Source organism: Microtus oregoni, unplaced genomic scaffold (genome assembly GCF_018167655.1).
Source record: "Microtus oregoni isolate MIOR12 unplaced genomic scaffold, Mior012 000008F_ref0000371, whole genome shotgun sequence".
NCBI lineage: Eukaryota > Metazoa > Chordata > Mammalia > Rodentia > Cricetidae > Microtus > Microtus oregoni.
This window is the reverse complement of record NW_024543067.1, coordinates 17,436,349-17,451,811: the sequence shown is the minus strand read 5'-3', so window position 1 is coordinate 17,451,811 and position 15,463 is coordinate 17,436,349. Positions and strand designations below refer to the sequence as shown.

Genomic DNA, 15,463 nt, shown 5'->3' with positions numbered 1-15,463 from the left:
TGAGTTTATTAATGAAAATAACACATTTCCCTGTGAAACTTAGCAGCACAGTATTTCCTCTCTCGGACTGAGTCGAGCTAAAACTTCCAGAATCTGCTCCTGGCTGATTTATAAGTTTTCCCTCTGATGCTTCCCCAGCCTGTCTGAGTTACATGGTGTGCTGTAGCATCTCAACCTGTCTATCTCAGAGATAACTGATGTCCATGTTGATCCCCACTAGTCCAGACCACCTCTCCATCTTTTTCCTTAATAACAGAGGTGATCAACTAAACGTGTTCTTGCAGATTTGGCAAAAGGCTACACATGCTTGTGTTCTCAATTCACTGAAAAGATGTACTTGTGCAAATTGATTTAGGACAATTGATATGAGTTTGTTGGGCTCCATGTTGATAGTCCATGATTTTATAATATTTACTGTTTAGTGTTACTCATGCTATATATTTTCATGTATGTAGTTAAGAGAATGGTCCTGTATGATTAGCCGATTTCACTTATACTTTGCCTTATAATAATGACGTAAAACCCTTTCAAGGCTTATGTAATTAATCACTTGGTTGACTTACTGTGTTCTAATGTACCATTTAGGGAAGATTTCTGAGTTAAATTAGGCTCAGTGTCATTCGTTAACACTTTAAAAATGATTTTTATTATCTTTACCAGGTGTGTCCGCTGTGAACCAACATTTGTGAATACCAGCAAGTCTTGTACATGCTCAGAACCTCACATTTTGGTAAAGACAATCGAGAGGGTGAAATACATATTTTTAATTCAATAGATAATACCTTTATGTAATTTGACACTTTTCTCTGATTAATTTGTGAAGACAGGTGGGCTGTGTTTCAGCAAAACAGTGAATTTCCATCAGCGTGTAATTTCCACGGCACGCTATGGAGAGCTTGTGAGTATTTTTGATTCTTTTTTTGCTTGTTTGAGAAAGGTTGTCCTGCATTTCTCCCTTTGCTTAATTTCAGACACACTGAGAAAGTTTTATGTGTAAACCCCTTTAAAATGCAAACAGCTAAGACAGGATCTGACAGCTCGGCGCTGTGTTCTGAAAGTGTCCCTCCTGCTGTACCTTAGCTCGTCCCTTTAATATACATGCATATACCTTTTACACAATTAAAACTGAAATTGCCAGGAGGTGGTGGTGCACACCTTTAATCCTAGCACTTAGAAGGCAGAGGCAGGAGGATCTCTGTGAGTTTGAGGCCAGCCTGGTCTACACAGTGAGTTCCAGACAGCCAGGACTACACAGAGAAACCCTGTCTTGGAGGGAAAGCAAAGAAAATAATATTTCTAAAAAGTCACAACGATGTCTTTTTTCCTGAAATGCCAGGCTTTAGCAGTTATGCCCTCTTTCGTTTTCTAGCGTGAGACAGTCCTCAGTCTCTCCCTGTCCCTCATGGACTTGACAGTTCAGATCCCAGGGCTTACCGTCTGTGGGGTAACTCAGCCTGCATCTGTCTATCTTGTCATAGTCAATGTATGCTTGCTAGAAAGCCGTTAAAGAGAAAATGGTGTGCTCATCTCAGTACTTTACGTCTGTCACACATGGTGTCTGTCTGCCTGTCCTGTCATGTCAGAGCGCGTACGATGTCTGTCTGCCTGTCCCGTCATGTCAGAGCACATACAGTTTCTGTCTGCCTGTCCCGTCATGTCAGAGCGCGTACGATGTCTGTCTGCCTGTCCCGTCATGTCAGAGCGCGTACGATGTCTGTCTGCCTGTCCCGTCATGTCAGAGTGCGTACGGTGTCTGTCTGCCTGTCCCATCATGTCAAAGCGCATGCGGTGTCTGTCTGCCTGTCCCATCGCTGCTGATATTGTTCATTATAAACGCCTGCCATGAGGTTGCCATGAGCACCTTACACTCAGCAGTTGAAGACTGCTGTTTTGAGGAGAACCCCCATCTAAGAACTGTCTCGGCCCAGCCCTGCTTAGCTTCTGAGATGAGACACAGTCAGAGTGGTGTGGCTATAGAGGTGTGGGGAGAATTTTTAGCATACTAGCTAATCTCCCTTTGTGATTTCTCCTTTAGCAGCCTTCCACGTTTGTTCATGGGCACTGTTTATCATAAAGAACATTGCGCATGTGTGGATGTGTGTGTGTCACTGTGCATGTGTGTGTGTTCTTCAACCTTATTCAAGGCATTTCTTCTTTTGCCTTTTGAAGGGCTCCCACAGTGCCTCCCAGTTGTGTTTTGATGGATCTGGTGGTTGTGAGACGTTCTAGGTGGTTTGGTTGGAGCTCCTCTGTTAATCTGTAACTCACTTTGTGTCCTCAGAGTCTGAGCTTTCGACCTGAGCTTTATACCTGTCCTTCTCAGGATTGAGTTACGAAATGGGATGGATGAGGCGCTTCTGTGGTCCTGGCACTTGAAAGTGGTGGCAGAGAGATCAGGAGTTCAAGGTCACAGTTGACTGTACAGCTAGCGAGTTTGAGACCAGTCTGGGCTTCATGAAACCAGTCTGAATAAAATAACAACAGCAGCAAAAATGCCCTGGTCTCCTGGTGGTTCTGGTTGCCTTTGGTTAAATCAGGTACCTTTGGTTTTAGGACATTCCAGAGGTTATTCTGATGTCCTTTGTTGTTTACAAAACACCGTTTAGGAGATGTCAGATCTTACTCTGTAGATTCCAACTTTCCCATTGTGTAGCAATGGTTCTCATTCCTTAGTGCTCATCAATTTGATACACTTAAAATAATCCTAAATCAACACTTATTGGCCATCCGATACTTAGGCGCTATCATTTTCCTTTTTGCCACTTTGTTTTGCATTAGTAAAATTAGCATCAGTGTTTTAGGAGTGTGTACATAATCTGTCATCTCTTGTCTCAGTGTTTCAGGAGTGTGTACACATTGTGTCATCTCTTGTCTCAGTGTTTCAGGAGTGTGTACACATTCTGTCATCCTTTGTCTCGGTGTTTTAGGAGTGTGTACACATTCTGTCATCCCTTGTCTCGGTGTTTTAGGAGTGTGTACACATTCTGTCATCCTTTGTCTCGGTGTTTTAGGAGTGTGTACACATTCTGTCATCCCTTGTCTCGGTGTTTTAGGAGTGTGTACACATTCTGTCATCCTTTGTCTCAGTGTTTCAGGAGTGTGTACACATTCTGTCATCCTTTGTCTCGGTGTTTCAGGAGTGTGTACACATTCTGTCATCCCTTGTCTCTGTGTTTTAGGAGTGTGTACACATTCTGTCATCCTTTGTCTCGGTGTTTTAGGAGTGTGTACACATTCTGTCATCCCTTGTCTCAGTGTTTCAGGAGTGTGTACACATTCTGTCATCCCTTGTCTCAGTGTTTCAGGAGTGTGTACACATTCTGTCATCCCTTGTCTCAGTGTTTTAGGAGTGTGTACACATTCTGTCATCCTTTGTCTCGGTGTTTTAGGAGTGTGTACACATTCTGTCATTCCTTTGTCTCTGTGTTTCAGGAGTTTGTACACATTCTGTCATCCTTTGTCTCGGTGTTTTAGGAGTGTGTACACATTCTGTCATCCTTTGTCTCGGTGTTTTAGGAGTGTGTACACATTCTGTCATCCCTTGTCTCGGTGTTTTAGGAGTGTGTACACATTCTGTCATCCTTTGTCTTGGTGTTTCAGGAGTGTGTACACATTCTATCATCCTTTGTCTCGGTGTTTTAGGAGTGTGTACACATTCTGTCATCCCTTGTCTTGGTGTTTCAGGAGTGTGTACACATTCTGTCATCCCTTGTCTTGGTGTTTCAGGAGTGTGTACACATTCTGTCATGCTTTGTCTCGGTGTTTCAGGAGTGTGTACACATTCTGTCATCCCTTGTCTCGGTGTTTTAGGAGTGTGTACACATTCTGTCATCCTTTGTCTCGGTGTTTTAGGAGTGTGTACACATTCTGTCATGCTTTGTCTCGGTGTCATTGTTTGGTCACACAGCTTCAGTTCTAGAAGGCACTCATCAGCTTTTCTAAAAATTCCAGTAGACTATTTTTATAATAACAGTAAGAAAATAGCGTTGTTCGTTTCTCAGTTAATATATGTATTAATGTCTTCCTAAGACATAGGATTAAGGAATCTTCCTTTGAATTTAAACCTGTCTTCATCTTTCTGTTTATAGGGTATGTCATTAAACTCAGAATGGTTTGCCAGGCACTTGCAGGCGGCAGCAGATGCATGCTGGGTGAGTTTAAAGTTCTCTGAGTGGATCATCTCTTTAGTCATATGCTCTGAAAAGAATGAAGTCTTTCTGTTGGGTTGAAGTAGAGTCTGTAGACTATTGTGCAGTTCACACATATGGTGTCCCCAGGGTTATTTGGTGGTTTCTTAGTCACTGTTCAGTTGCTGTGACAACCACCAGGACAAGGCAGCCTATAGAAGAGAGCTCACAGTTCAGAGGGTGAGAGTCCCCAATTGCTGGGCTCACAGTTTAGAAGGTCAGTGTCCCTGACTGCAGAACAGCTGTGGTGGCAGGGACAACAGAGAACTCACAACCTAATCTGCAATAGGAGAAGGAGAGGGAACACTTGGGGAATATCAAGGAGTATTTTGAAACCTCAAGGCACCCACACCTCCTCCTAACCCTGCCCAAGCAGTTCTACCCACTGGGCCCAAGTGGTCAAACATATGAATCTGTGAGGATGATTCTTATTCAGACCACCACAGTTGTGGTTTGGTGTCTAGAGAAACTGAATGTCACTTACGCAGAGTCTCACGGTGATACGGTATGTGCTAGGCCTGTTCTCAGCTTCCATATTCAGAAGACAGGAAAAACCTCCCTCCTGTAATTGTAAGTAATCAAAATGTACTTATCATCCCTCCTTACACTTGGTCTAAATAAATGCCAGGTTGTTAATAGTGTATGAAGGCAATAAGTCAGAATAGAGAACAGAGAAAGTAACTGTGTGTGTGTGTGTGTGTGCTCGGGATTTTAGTAACTGTGTGACTGTGTGTGCTCAGGATTTTAGTAACTGTGTGTGTGTGTGTGTGTGTGTGTGCTCGGGATTTTAGGAACTGTGTGTGTCTGTGTGTGCTCGGGATTAACTGTGTGTCTGTGTGTGTCTGTGTGTGCTCGGGATTTTAGTGACTGAGTGTGTGTGTGCTCAGGATTTTAGTAACTGTGTGTGTGTGTGTGCTTGGGATTTTAGTAAGTGTGTGTGTGTGTGTGTGTGTGTGTGTGTGTGTGTGCTCGGGATTTTAGTAACTGAGTGTCTGTGTATGTGCTCGGGATTTTAGTAACTGTGTGTGTGTGTGTGTGTGTGTGTGTACGCGCGCGTGTGCGCGCGCTCGGGATTTTAGTGACTGAGTGTCTGTGTGTGTGCTCAGGATTTTAGTAACTGTGTGTGTGTGTGCTCGGGATTTTAGTAACTGTGTGTGTGTGTGTGTGTGTGTGTGTGTGTGCGCGCGCTCGGGATTTTAGTAACTGTGTGTCTGTGCTCGGGATTTTAGGGTTTGTTTGCTTGGTTTTTGTTTTTTTTTTAATTGTTTTGTTGTAGTAGTTGTTAAGACAGGATCTCATTATGAAGCCTTGACTGGTGTGAAACTCATTATGCAAACCAGACTGGCCCAAACTGACAGAGATCCACCTGTCTCTGCCTCCTGGGTACTGAGAAAGGAAGCTGAGAGATTAAACTCAGCTAATAATTTGATTTTGTTGTTCATAAAAATAAATTACTCAAGCAAAGTGGAATAAATCAAAGTGGAATAAACCATGGTATTCCTTAAAACTATTCTGTTTAATGGTTTTATTTTAAATATTCTCTGTATTTTCACTTCTTTCAGGTACTCGTGCTAATATTTTGCCCAAAATTTATAATTAAATTATTATTATTATTATTCATCTTCATGTATTAAGAATTTATTTTCTTGGGCTGGGAATATGGCTCAGCAATTAGCAGCACTTGCTGCTCCTGCAAAGGACTCAGGTTCAGTTCCAGGCACCCGCATCGTGGCTCACGACCGTCTATAGCACCAGCCCCAGGAAAACCCAAGCCATCTTCCGGTCTCTGATGGCATGAGACATGCACGTGGTGCAGACACCCATACAGGCAAATCCACAGACACACGAGTAAAAGTGATGAAAAGTTCATTGTCCACCCAATTGTCCACATAACTTTCCTGTCACCTTTTGTTTGCCCTGCTGCTGTTGTTCCCTCCCTTCTGCAGGTTCATGCTAACCTGATGTCTCTACTGTTGCCCCCTTCCTTCTGCAGGTTCATGCTAACCTGATGTCTCTACTGTTGCCCCCTTCCTTCTGCAGGTTCATGCTAACCTGATGTCTCTACTGTTGCCCCCTTCCTTCTGCAGGTTCATGCTAACCTGACATCTTGCCAGGCTCTTGGAAATATATGTGTGATGAACATGAACTCCTATGACTCTACCACCTTTGATGCGTGCCGCCTGTTCCATTACATCTTTGAAAGCACTGCAGGACTGAGCAGCATTCATTCTGTCCCATTCTGGTAAGGCGATTTCGGTTGTTGAAGCACTCTGAGATGAACTCAGTGCAGATGTTTTCACAGATGTTAGTAAATCACTACTTCTTTTCATTAAGACTAGTCTGACTGTTCACAGGAGGCAGAACCTTCCTTGGTTGTTCTATGGAGACCAGCCAGGATTGGCCCCGCAAGTTCTCAGTACCACCCCTCTTCCTACAAACTTCAGTTTTAAAGGACAACACCAGGTACGGGTCTCCACATCTCTAGAGGAGGAGCTGCATGGGAGCTGCTGGCTTGAGATAAGAAGTGACTGAAGGGGGGTGCAGCTCGGGGGTGATATGCTTAGTTGACATGCACAAGGCCCTGCCTTCAGAAGAGACAGTTACAGATTAGCTGTATAGATACCAGCTGCTGTGGACACGGCAGTGTGGAGCTGGGCTGTCTGACGTGATGTCTGCATTCTGTGGACTGGCGGCACTTGGAGGGCCGAGAAGTGTGGTGTCATCACCAAATGCAGACTCGTGCCCTCACTTAAGACAGCGGCAGAACTGCCCCACACACAGCTCCTAATTCCCACCTCCAGGTGTTGAACTTTCCAGAATGATACACTGTACCCTCCCTCCACACTCCACTCAGGTAACAGGTGTGATACACTGTACCCTCCCTCCACACTCCACTCAGGTAACAGGTGTGATACACTGTACCCTCCCTCCACACTCCACTCAGGTAACAGGTGTGAGAGGAAGGCACCTGCATGCTGTTCTCCTCAGTTCTGAAGTAACCTCTGCAAAATACCAGTCCTGCCTTACGGTGTGCTTAAATGTACCGACAGTGGGAGTAATTCACGTTCAAATAAATTTCGTTGAATTTATTTTTTCAGCAAAAATAGTGTTAACATTGAAAAGATAGTAATAAAAATACTCTTCATAAAGTATTTGACATTCTTTTACTATCGTTTTCTTTAACCAAAACATCAAGCTGAAGTTTGTTGCTGCTTCCTATGACATAAGAGGAAATTTTATCAAATGGCAAAGTTTAGAAGGTGGTGTTTTACAGGTAAGTGTGATTCTAGCTAAAACAATACTGTATACTTCATTTTTGTCTGAGGCAAGGACAAAAGGAATAGACTAGAGTGTTTTTGGAAGAGAATCTGTTACAGGGTGTGCATGTTAAATCAGAATTTTTAAATTCCATTGTGTGTGTGTGTGTGTGTTCATGATCACCAGAAAGGCTGTGGGAATCAATTTCCTTCCTTCCACCGTGGTGGCATCTACTGGGGCTGAAGCCTGGTGGGGAGTGCCTTTACCTGCTGAGCCATCTTGCCAGCACCAAGTTGGACTTTCTTAAAACTGCTTTTCAAGTTATAACTTTAATTTATAACAAAAAAAAAAGTCCTTTAACTTTTTGTTTTCTTTTGTTTTTCAAGACAGGGTTTCTCTGTGTAGCTCTGGCTGTCCTGGCTCACTCTGTAGACCAGGCTGGCCTTGAACTCACAGAGATCCACCTGCCTCTGCTTCACAAGTGCTGGGATTAAAGGCATGTGCCACCACTGCCCAGCCTCTCTTAACTTTTTATGGCCTTCACATATTAAATTAGTAGAAAATAGAACATATGTTCATATGGGAGCAAAGAAATCATTTGCGAGAGATGCTCATGAGTTGTATTCTTCTGCTGAAGCTTTGTCCAAACACAGAGACAAGACTGGATGCAGCTTATTCTTTCGGAACAACCTACCAGCAAAACGTGAGTGTCTCTGTCTTAGTTATACAGTCTCTAGTTTCACTTTGATCTCTAGTGACTGAATATTTTTTATTGGAAATTCATTTAATGGTAATGAACAGTTTCATTACTTAATAAATCTTGTATTATCTAGGCACAAGACATGTTAATCATCAAGACGAAGATATATTGTTGTCTACAGTTTTAAGTATCTATAATATCAGATTTCCATAGTCAGTTGTTTATCTGCATCTAGGCTTATGTTGGAGTAGCTTATATTGCTATCCTGAACACTGTATAATGAAGTTAGTGACCACTGTCATTTCCTGTTCACTTTACCTCCCAACAGCATATCAATGCTTCCTTCCCTTCCTTTTGATATCTCTCTCTCTCTCCACACTTCGTCCTCCTTCCTGGTATGACTTTCTTTACCTTGACATTGCAGTGTGGCACGGAGGAGCATTGTGAGCCATTGCTGTTTGACAGGTCTCAGTAGCACATAGAAATGTTTCTTAGCTTGTGGGTGTGCACATGTAGAACAAAACCACAGTGAACACGGCCAGCATGGGTGACCAATTGGGAGAAGACAGACAGTTTTATTGATCAGTTTGGGCAGTTGTGCGAGAGATGATTTTTGTTTTATTTCTTATATTTTCCAAATTTTCTACTATAAACCTGAGTTTATTTTATGCTAAGAAGTGACTTATAAGGTGTTATGTCATCATCCTTTTATAACAACATGGACCACAGTGAGCAGGGAGAGTCGACAGCTAGTAGGAGTCTGATGCTGAGCCGTTCAGTCCTAAACAAGGATCAGAAGTTCACACAGTTCAGTAAACAAATACCTATGTAGACAGAGAATGTCCAAGTGATATTGTAGATATGTGTATATATGTGTGTGGGGGTGGGGGTGTGTAGATACCAGTTCCCAGGGAAACACGGGAAGAATGGAGAGGCAGTGATGCTCAAGTTATTCTGTAACCTAAGCTGGACGGAGCATGGCCAGAAGGGAATTAATGCAGAACCCACATTCGCAATGTTGGGAAGACAGGATGGCCTGGCGTGTAGATGGCGAGGGACTGGTACAAATGAGCGTAAAGGGATGAGCGTACGGATGAGCACAGACCATAGGGAACAGTGAGGGATGCGCTTAGCCTTCCTGAGGGGAGCCGGTCAGTCGTATGTGTCATTGTACGTCAGGAGAAAGAATTGTCCTTCGTCCTGTAGGACGTGTGGGACAGCAGCAGTTGTCAGGCCTCTTCTTTGATGTGCACTTAGTGTTCAAAGACAAAGCTGATCTTCTCCTCGTGTTGTAGACTAAAAACAGTTCTTAACCGAGTGGATTTTTTTTGGGGGGGGGGGCCTTTAAGAATTCCCAATTCCCTTTTGGAACTCTCCTGGAAGTGCATGCAAATACTGTTTTTAAAGACTCTTCACAAAATTATAAAATGTTTAATGGTAATATCCTTTCTAATTCTGAGTCATGACACTTTTATTTTTATTTTGCTTTCTAGTGTGAAATCTCTCTCTCTAAAATCCTGGCTGACTTTCCCAGTCCTATATTTTATGATGTCTATCTAGAGTACACAGACAAAGACGAGCACCGTTATGTGTGGGCTGTCCCCGTGTTAAACCTAAATCTCCAGCACAATAAGATGTTTGTGAACCAAGGTAAGACCTTCTCCTCTGTTCTCTCGTGGCTGAACTCAGTAGGTGTAGACCAGTGATGGTAGTGACGGGTTCCTAGGATATGGTTTATATAGTGTGAACTCAGTAGGTGTAGACCAGTGATGGTAGTGACGGGTCCTCCTAGGATAAATATAGTGTGAACTCAGTAGGTGTAGGTGTAAACAAGTGACGGTAGTGACTGGTCCTCCTAGGATAAATATAGTGTGAACTCGGTAGGTGTAGACCAGTGATGGTAGTGATGGGTCCTCCAAGGATATGGTTTATATACTATGCCCCAAGGCGCGATGAAGGGGTAGTGTGGCTGCTGTGTTTGGGCCTATTTACAAATTTCATTTTTGAAACTTTATGAATCATACCCTTACTTAACGAATGTCCTGAGGAAAATGACTGGAACTGCAAGCTGACTCTTTCCCCACTGTTCTCCCCTCCTGGGGACAAGCTAACTTCTTTTTCTCCACTGCTCTCCCCTCCTGGAGACAAGCTAACTTCTTTTCCCCCACTGCTCTCCCCTCCTGGAGACAAGCTAACTTCTTTATCCCCACTGTTCTCCCCTCCTGAGGACAAGCTAACTTCTTTTGTTGCTGTCCATGCTTTAAAATGTGACTCAGGCGGGGAGCAGAGAAGACTGACAATTTCTGACGGGAGCAGCTCTTTGTGGCCGTCTCACTCAGAATAAATACTAAGCATTAATCTTGATTTGTCAGTAAGTGTTGTGAGGGCCATCTTAAGCCATTTGAAAGCAGTTTTCCCAATGCCCTTTTTCCCCTTTTTATAATAAAGACAGCAGCTCCAGCAAGTGGCTTCTTACTCGGCGCATCTTCTTAGTGGATGCAGTCAGTGGACGAGAAAATGACCTCGGAAGTCAGCCAAGAGTAGTTCGAATTGCTACCCAGATATCACTGAGGTAAGCAAATTACTAGGGAAGACTTGGGAGTGTCTGAGACCATGCCATGAGGTGTGTACCAGGAATGACCAGACTGAAACAGTAAGGAGACCTGAACGGAAATGATACACTAGGTTTTCTTAGATATGTCTAGGTTGACATAGACCAATAGAGGTTAAGGGATAAAGGGGGGAACTGATACCAGAAGGATCTCAGGAGTTTGCCCAGATGTACGTTCTAAGTCACTCTGTACCTGACGAGTTGCAGTAGGTTGGAAGAGGAAGAGGAAGGAAGTTAATACCGGTCGCTAAGATAGGTCTTGAATAAGAACCAAGAGCCAACTGCGAGTTCAGCCTCCTCGTCCCCGTTTCCTTCCATGGCAGATCTCATTCTCCCTGCTTAGAGTGCTGCCATGCAGCCTGCCATTTTCCCTCTATTTGTTTGGATTCTCGTGGCAGTTTATGAATTGGGCACTGTGAGAGTTTTCTCATACGTCGTGCTGACATTCATGTGGACTGTGTTCTAGCATCTGCTTGACCTGCCAGTGTGGAATTTCTAAAAAAATTAAATCAAACCTAATTAGGGTAGACTTGTTGGTTAGGCCATGCTGGCATTTTTCTTTTTGGGCTCACTAATTATATGATACTTATACATTATACTTGCCAAACGATGCCTAAAGCAAACTCGATGTAACAAGTGTTGTAGTGAAACTTCCTCTTCCTTATCTGAAGATGCACATTTTGTCTGCCAGTCTGTAGGTGTCAGGTAGCGCAGCTCTTCTGGCTGTCCTTAAAGATTGCTCACAGTGCTTCAGTGATCTCACTGTATGTCAGTACCTACGTCAGCAGAGCTTCAAGCTCCTCTCCTGCAGAGCACATCAGTGTTGAAGGGTTTAGCAGTGAAGATGAGCTGCGGTTTAGCCCCTAGTTTATAGTGAGCCTCCTTAGCCTGTACTGAGTGTAAAATACAAGGACAGTCTATATAAAATTCAAAAAGATAAATAAATGCTTAAGGGGTTAAATATATTTATAATTTTGAGTATATTTTAACAGCATACGCCTTGTACCCAACACAAAGAATGGAAACATATATACTCCCTTACTGACCATTGCCTACAGTGACGTTGACATGAGAAACGCTAACAGCCAGTTTGTGAAGGTGGGTCCTTTATCATCAGTGCCCCCATCATTGTACATATTGATACCATGCTGACATCGCCTATCCAAATCTCTATATATTCAAATCTTAATCAAGAGTGGCTAATAGAAGAAACTGAGCTCTTATGGAGCCTGAGTATTAAAAGGCAGGGAAGAATGAAATTATTGTTTTTAATCATGTGTATTGTGTAGTGGGATGGAGCAGCTATGTACCTGTGAGCTCCCAAGGAGGACAGAGCCATCAGATCCCCTGGAACTGAGCTGCAGTTGAGCTGGAACTAAGGATGGCTCACACACTGGGAACTGGGAACTGAACTCAGCTCAGGTCCTGTGTAAGACCAGTCTGGACTCCTGATCACTGACCCATCCTTCCAGCCCCAAGAGTGGGTGAGGATTGTCAGTGGCTAAGTACGCGGAGACACACAGCTCCTGGATCTGTCTTTTCTGACTTTTCGTTTCCTTACCTGGTTAAACCAGGTACTCAGAAATAGTAGATCTACGTGGGTTCATTACCGGATGCTAAATAACAAGAGAAAAGGCTGCCTGGCCTTAAACCTCCTAGAGCCTCTCATTCTAATGCAGGCATTCCTTTCTTTAAGTATTATTCTTGTCCACAATTTGCAAACCAAGTGTGGAGAAACCAAAGCATAAGAAAGAAAGGAGCAGCGCAGCTGGTTACACAGCGGTGAGAGTGCCCGGCAGGAGCCAGCAGCAGGGCCTCCATCCTGGAACCTCCTGACTGTACAGCAGGGCCTCCATCCTGGAGCCTCCTGACTGTGCAGCAGGGCCTCCATCCTGGAGCCTCCTGACTGTGCAGCAGGGCCTCCATCCTGGAACCTCCTGACTGTGCAGCAGGGCCTCCATCCTGGAACCTCCTGACTGTACAGCAGGGCCTCCATCCTGGAACCTCCTGACTATACAGCAGGGCCTCCATCCTGGAACCTCCTGACTATGCAGCAGGGCCTCCATCCTGGAGCCTCCTGACTGTGCAGCAGGGCCTCCATCCTGGAACCTCCTGACTGTGCAGCAGGGCCTCCATCCTGGAACCTCCTGACTATGCAGCAGGGCCTCCATCCTGGAACCTCCTGACTGTGCAGCAGGGCCTCCATCCTGGAGCCTCCTGACTGTGCAGCAGGGCCTCCATCCTGGAACCTCCTGACTGTGCGGAGCTCTCCTCTGGCCTTCACACGGGTGCCGTGACATGTGTGTGCCTTGATACTCTGATGTCCCTAGGTGTCCTGTTCAGATGTGTGCATATTCTGCCTTCTTAGGATATGGTTGTGTACCTAATTAATCATTTTGATACAAAGACAATCATCTTTCTCAGTGACAGAAATCTATCTGAAGATAAAATAGGATTGGTTTGGCTTGAACTGCTGTCAACGACTTTAGTTCCTAACAAGCCCTCTTTCCTTCCGTGCATGTTTGAGAGGGACTTAATACAGTATAGAGTTCTCAGACAGCACCTTCTGGGAGTAAAGGCCAGTGTCCGTGACAGTGTTTGCTCAAAGACAGCGCACAGCACAATCCAGACACGCAAATTACTCTTATGGAAGTAGATGTAAGGTGTCTAGTTTTAGTGTTAGACTAACTACTAAATCCATGACGGAATGTTCTCTTTTAAATACTAGATTTCCTTCTCGGTCAAATACGAGATGAATCAAGGAGACGCATTTGTCCAGACAGATGTGAGTATCTTTTGACTTGTTAAAATATTTACACTACTCTTGATTTAAAATTTTGGGGTGTAGATAGAGCTGTGAAAATAAATGGGCCCTGTACTCTTGCACTGGCCCACGGCACAGCGATGGTCACCGGAACCGAGTGTGGGTGCAGTGCTCTCAGCTGACCTGCGTCCTGTTCGGGTAGTGCAGGGTTTCTCCATCACTTTTCAGATTCCGGATTGCTTCCAGTTGTCACATCTTCTATGTGCGCACCAGTCTGTGTCAGTGTCCAGTATTTCCTTGTCTTTCATGGCCTGATCCTTTGCTAGTGTTTGTTGGGTAGCTTTTTTGGCCATCAACTTGGGTTTCTCTGCAGGTTTTCAATGTTTAAATTGAGTTTGTGTTCTTTTTATTAGAGATTGACACAGGAGTGCACCAGGCCCTTCTCAGTGCATGGGATCAGGAGTGTGTGTATGTGTGCATGTGTGAGTGTGTGCGTGTGCACCTGTGTGCACACGCATGTGTATGAGAGTGTGTGAGTGTGTACGTGCGTATGAGTGTGTGTTGGAGGGGGCTGCTTATTTGTCCTGGCTGCCCAGAACCAAAATAATCACACAGAAACTGTATTATTTATATCACTGCTTGGCCCATTAGCTCTAGCTTCTTATTGGCTAACTCTTACATATTAATTTAACCCGTTTCTATTACTCTTTGTATCGCCACATGGCTGTGGCTTACCAGCTAAAGTTCTAACATCCATCTCTGGTGGGGCTACAAGGCTTCTCTCTGAGTCCAACTTCCTTCTCCCCAGCCTTCAGTTTAGTGTTGTCCCCTCAACACCCCCAATCCTCTCCCCCACCTAAGTTTATTTCCCTATAGCTCTGCTATAGGCTCAAAGCAGTTCCTTTATTAACCAGTGGTATTCACAGCATACAGAGGGGAATCCCACATCGTGTGTGTGTGTGTGTATGTGTGAGTGTGTATACATATACATTCACAGACATCAACTTTAGATATCTTCCTCTATATATTTCTACCTAATTTTTTTTAAGACAGTGTCTCTCGCTAAGCTCACAGATTTGGCTGGTCAGCAAGCTTCAGAGACCCTCAGCCTCTACCTCTGCATCCTTGGGATTGCAGGCACATGGGTCATGCTTTTTATGTGGGTGGGTATTACATGTGTTCTGGGGATCCAGCTAACATCCTCGTGATGTGCAGCAAGTGCTTGCTGCCTGAACGGTCTCCGCAGCCGCTGTCCTCTGGTGCTGCTGCCCACTGGTGCTGCTGTCTGCAGCAAGTACCACTCTGGTGTTTGCCTGATGTTGGTTTTTAATTATTATTTCCTTCTTTTCTTCTGAATTTATAAATTGGAACTTTATTATAAGGCCAAGCTTTCCCTTTTGCCCTCATCAATATTTATTCAGTTATTTATTTAAGTCACTATGACCTCATGGATATTTAACTTAGGTGATTTTGTAATTCATTCTGTTCATTTTCTTGCTCAATTTTCCCCTAATTTAGCCCCTGAGATTTCTCACTGCTCAGCTCCCATGTCCTCTCAACTGCTTCCCACCAATTTTTGAGTAATTTCACTTTCATGGTGGATGTTAGGAACAGTGAGAGGAATTATGTTTGTTCTAAACTGTTTTCTGTTCTGTTCTGTTCCTTTTCCAGATTGCACTGGGTGTGTTGGGTGGGCTGGCTGTGTTGTCATCTCTTTTGAAGACAGCAGGGTGGAAAAGGCGCATTGGGAGTCCCATGATTGATTTACAGGTACACGCAGTTCTTAAATGAGGTTTTTCGTGTTTGGCTGTTCTGAATCTTTTCCATAAGATACAGCTAGAAGATGAGTAAGAACGTTGTCTGATTTCTGGAGTATAAGTCAGGAAGCTTATTTTGAGGTCATAGAACATATGCAGCTTCACTTTCTTCCTAGGACCCCGTCT

At 44.0% G+C, this 15,463-nt stretch overlaps 1 protein-coding gene across 4 annotated transcripts in view; it reads left to right on the top strand.

The window, feature by feature from the left end:
* The window catches only part of Tmem67 (transmembrane protein 67), a 37,028-nt gene that overhangs the window by 5,454 nt on the left and 16,111 nt on the right, over positions 1-15,463 (top strand). For 3 of the 4 annotated variants that reach the window (XR_005974741.1, XM_041657249.1, XM_041657248.1), the window contains exons 5-16: positions 661-730; positions 824-898; positions 4,089-4,151; positions 6,275-6,429; positions 6,542-6,650; positions 7,384-7,461; positions 8,083-8,148; positions 9,639-9,795; positions 10,594-10,717; positions 11,749-11,854; positions 13,485-13,541; positions 15,192-15,290. Coding sequence is in view for 3 of the 4 variants with exons in the window: in XM_041657249.1 (XP_041513183.1) it covers positions 661-730; positions 824-898; positions 4,089-4,151; positions 6,275-6,429; positions 6,542-6,650; positions 7,384-7,461; positions 8,083-8,148; positions 9,639-9,795; positions 10,594-10,717; positions 11,749-11,854; positions 13,485-13,541; positions 15,192-15,290 (1,159 nt within the window). In the remaining variant the exon portion in view is untranslated. The remainder of the gene's footprint in view (positions 1-660; positions 731-823; positions 899-4,088; positions 4,152-6,274; positions 6,430-6,541; positions 6,651-7,383; positions 7,462-8,082; positions 8,149-9,638; positions 9,796-10,593; positions 10,718-11,748; positions 11,855-13,484; positions 13,542-15,191; positions 15,291-15,463) is intronic. The other variant, XM_041657250.1, reaches the window with a different exon arrangement.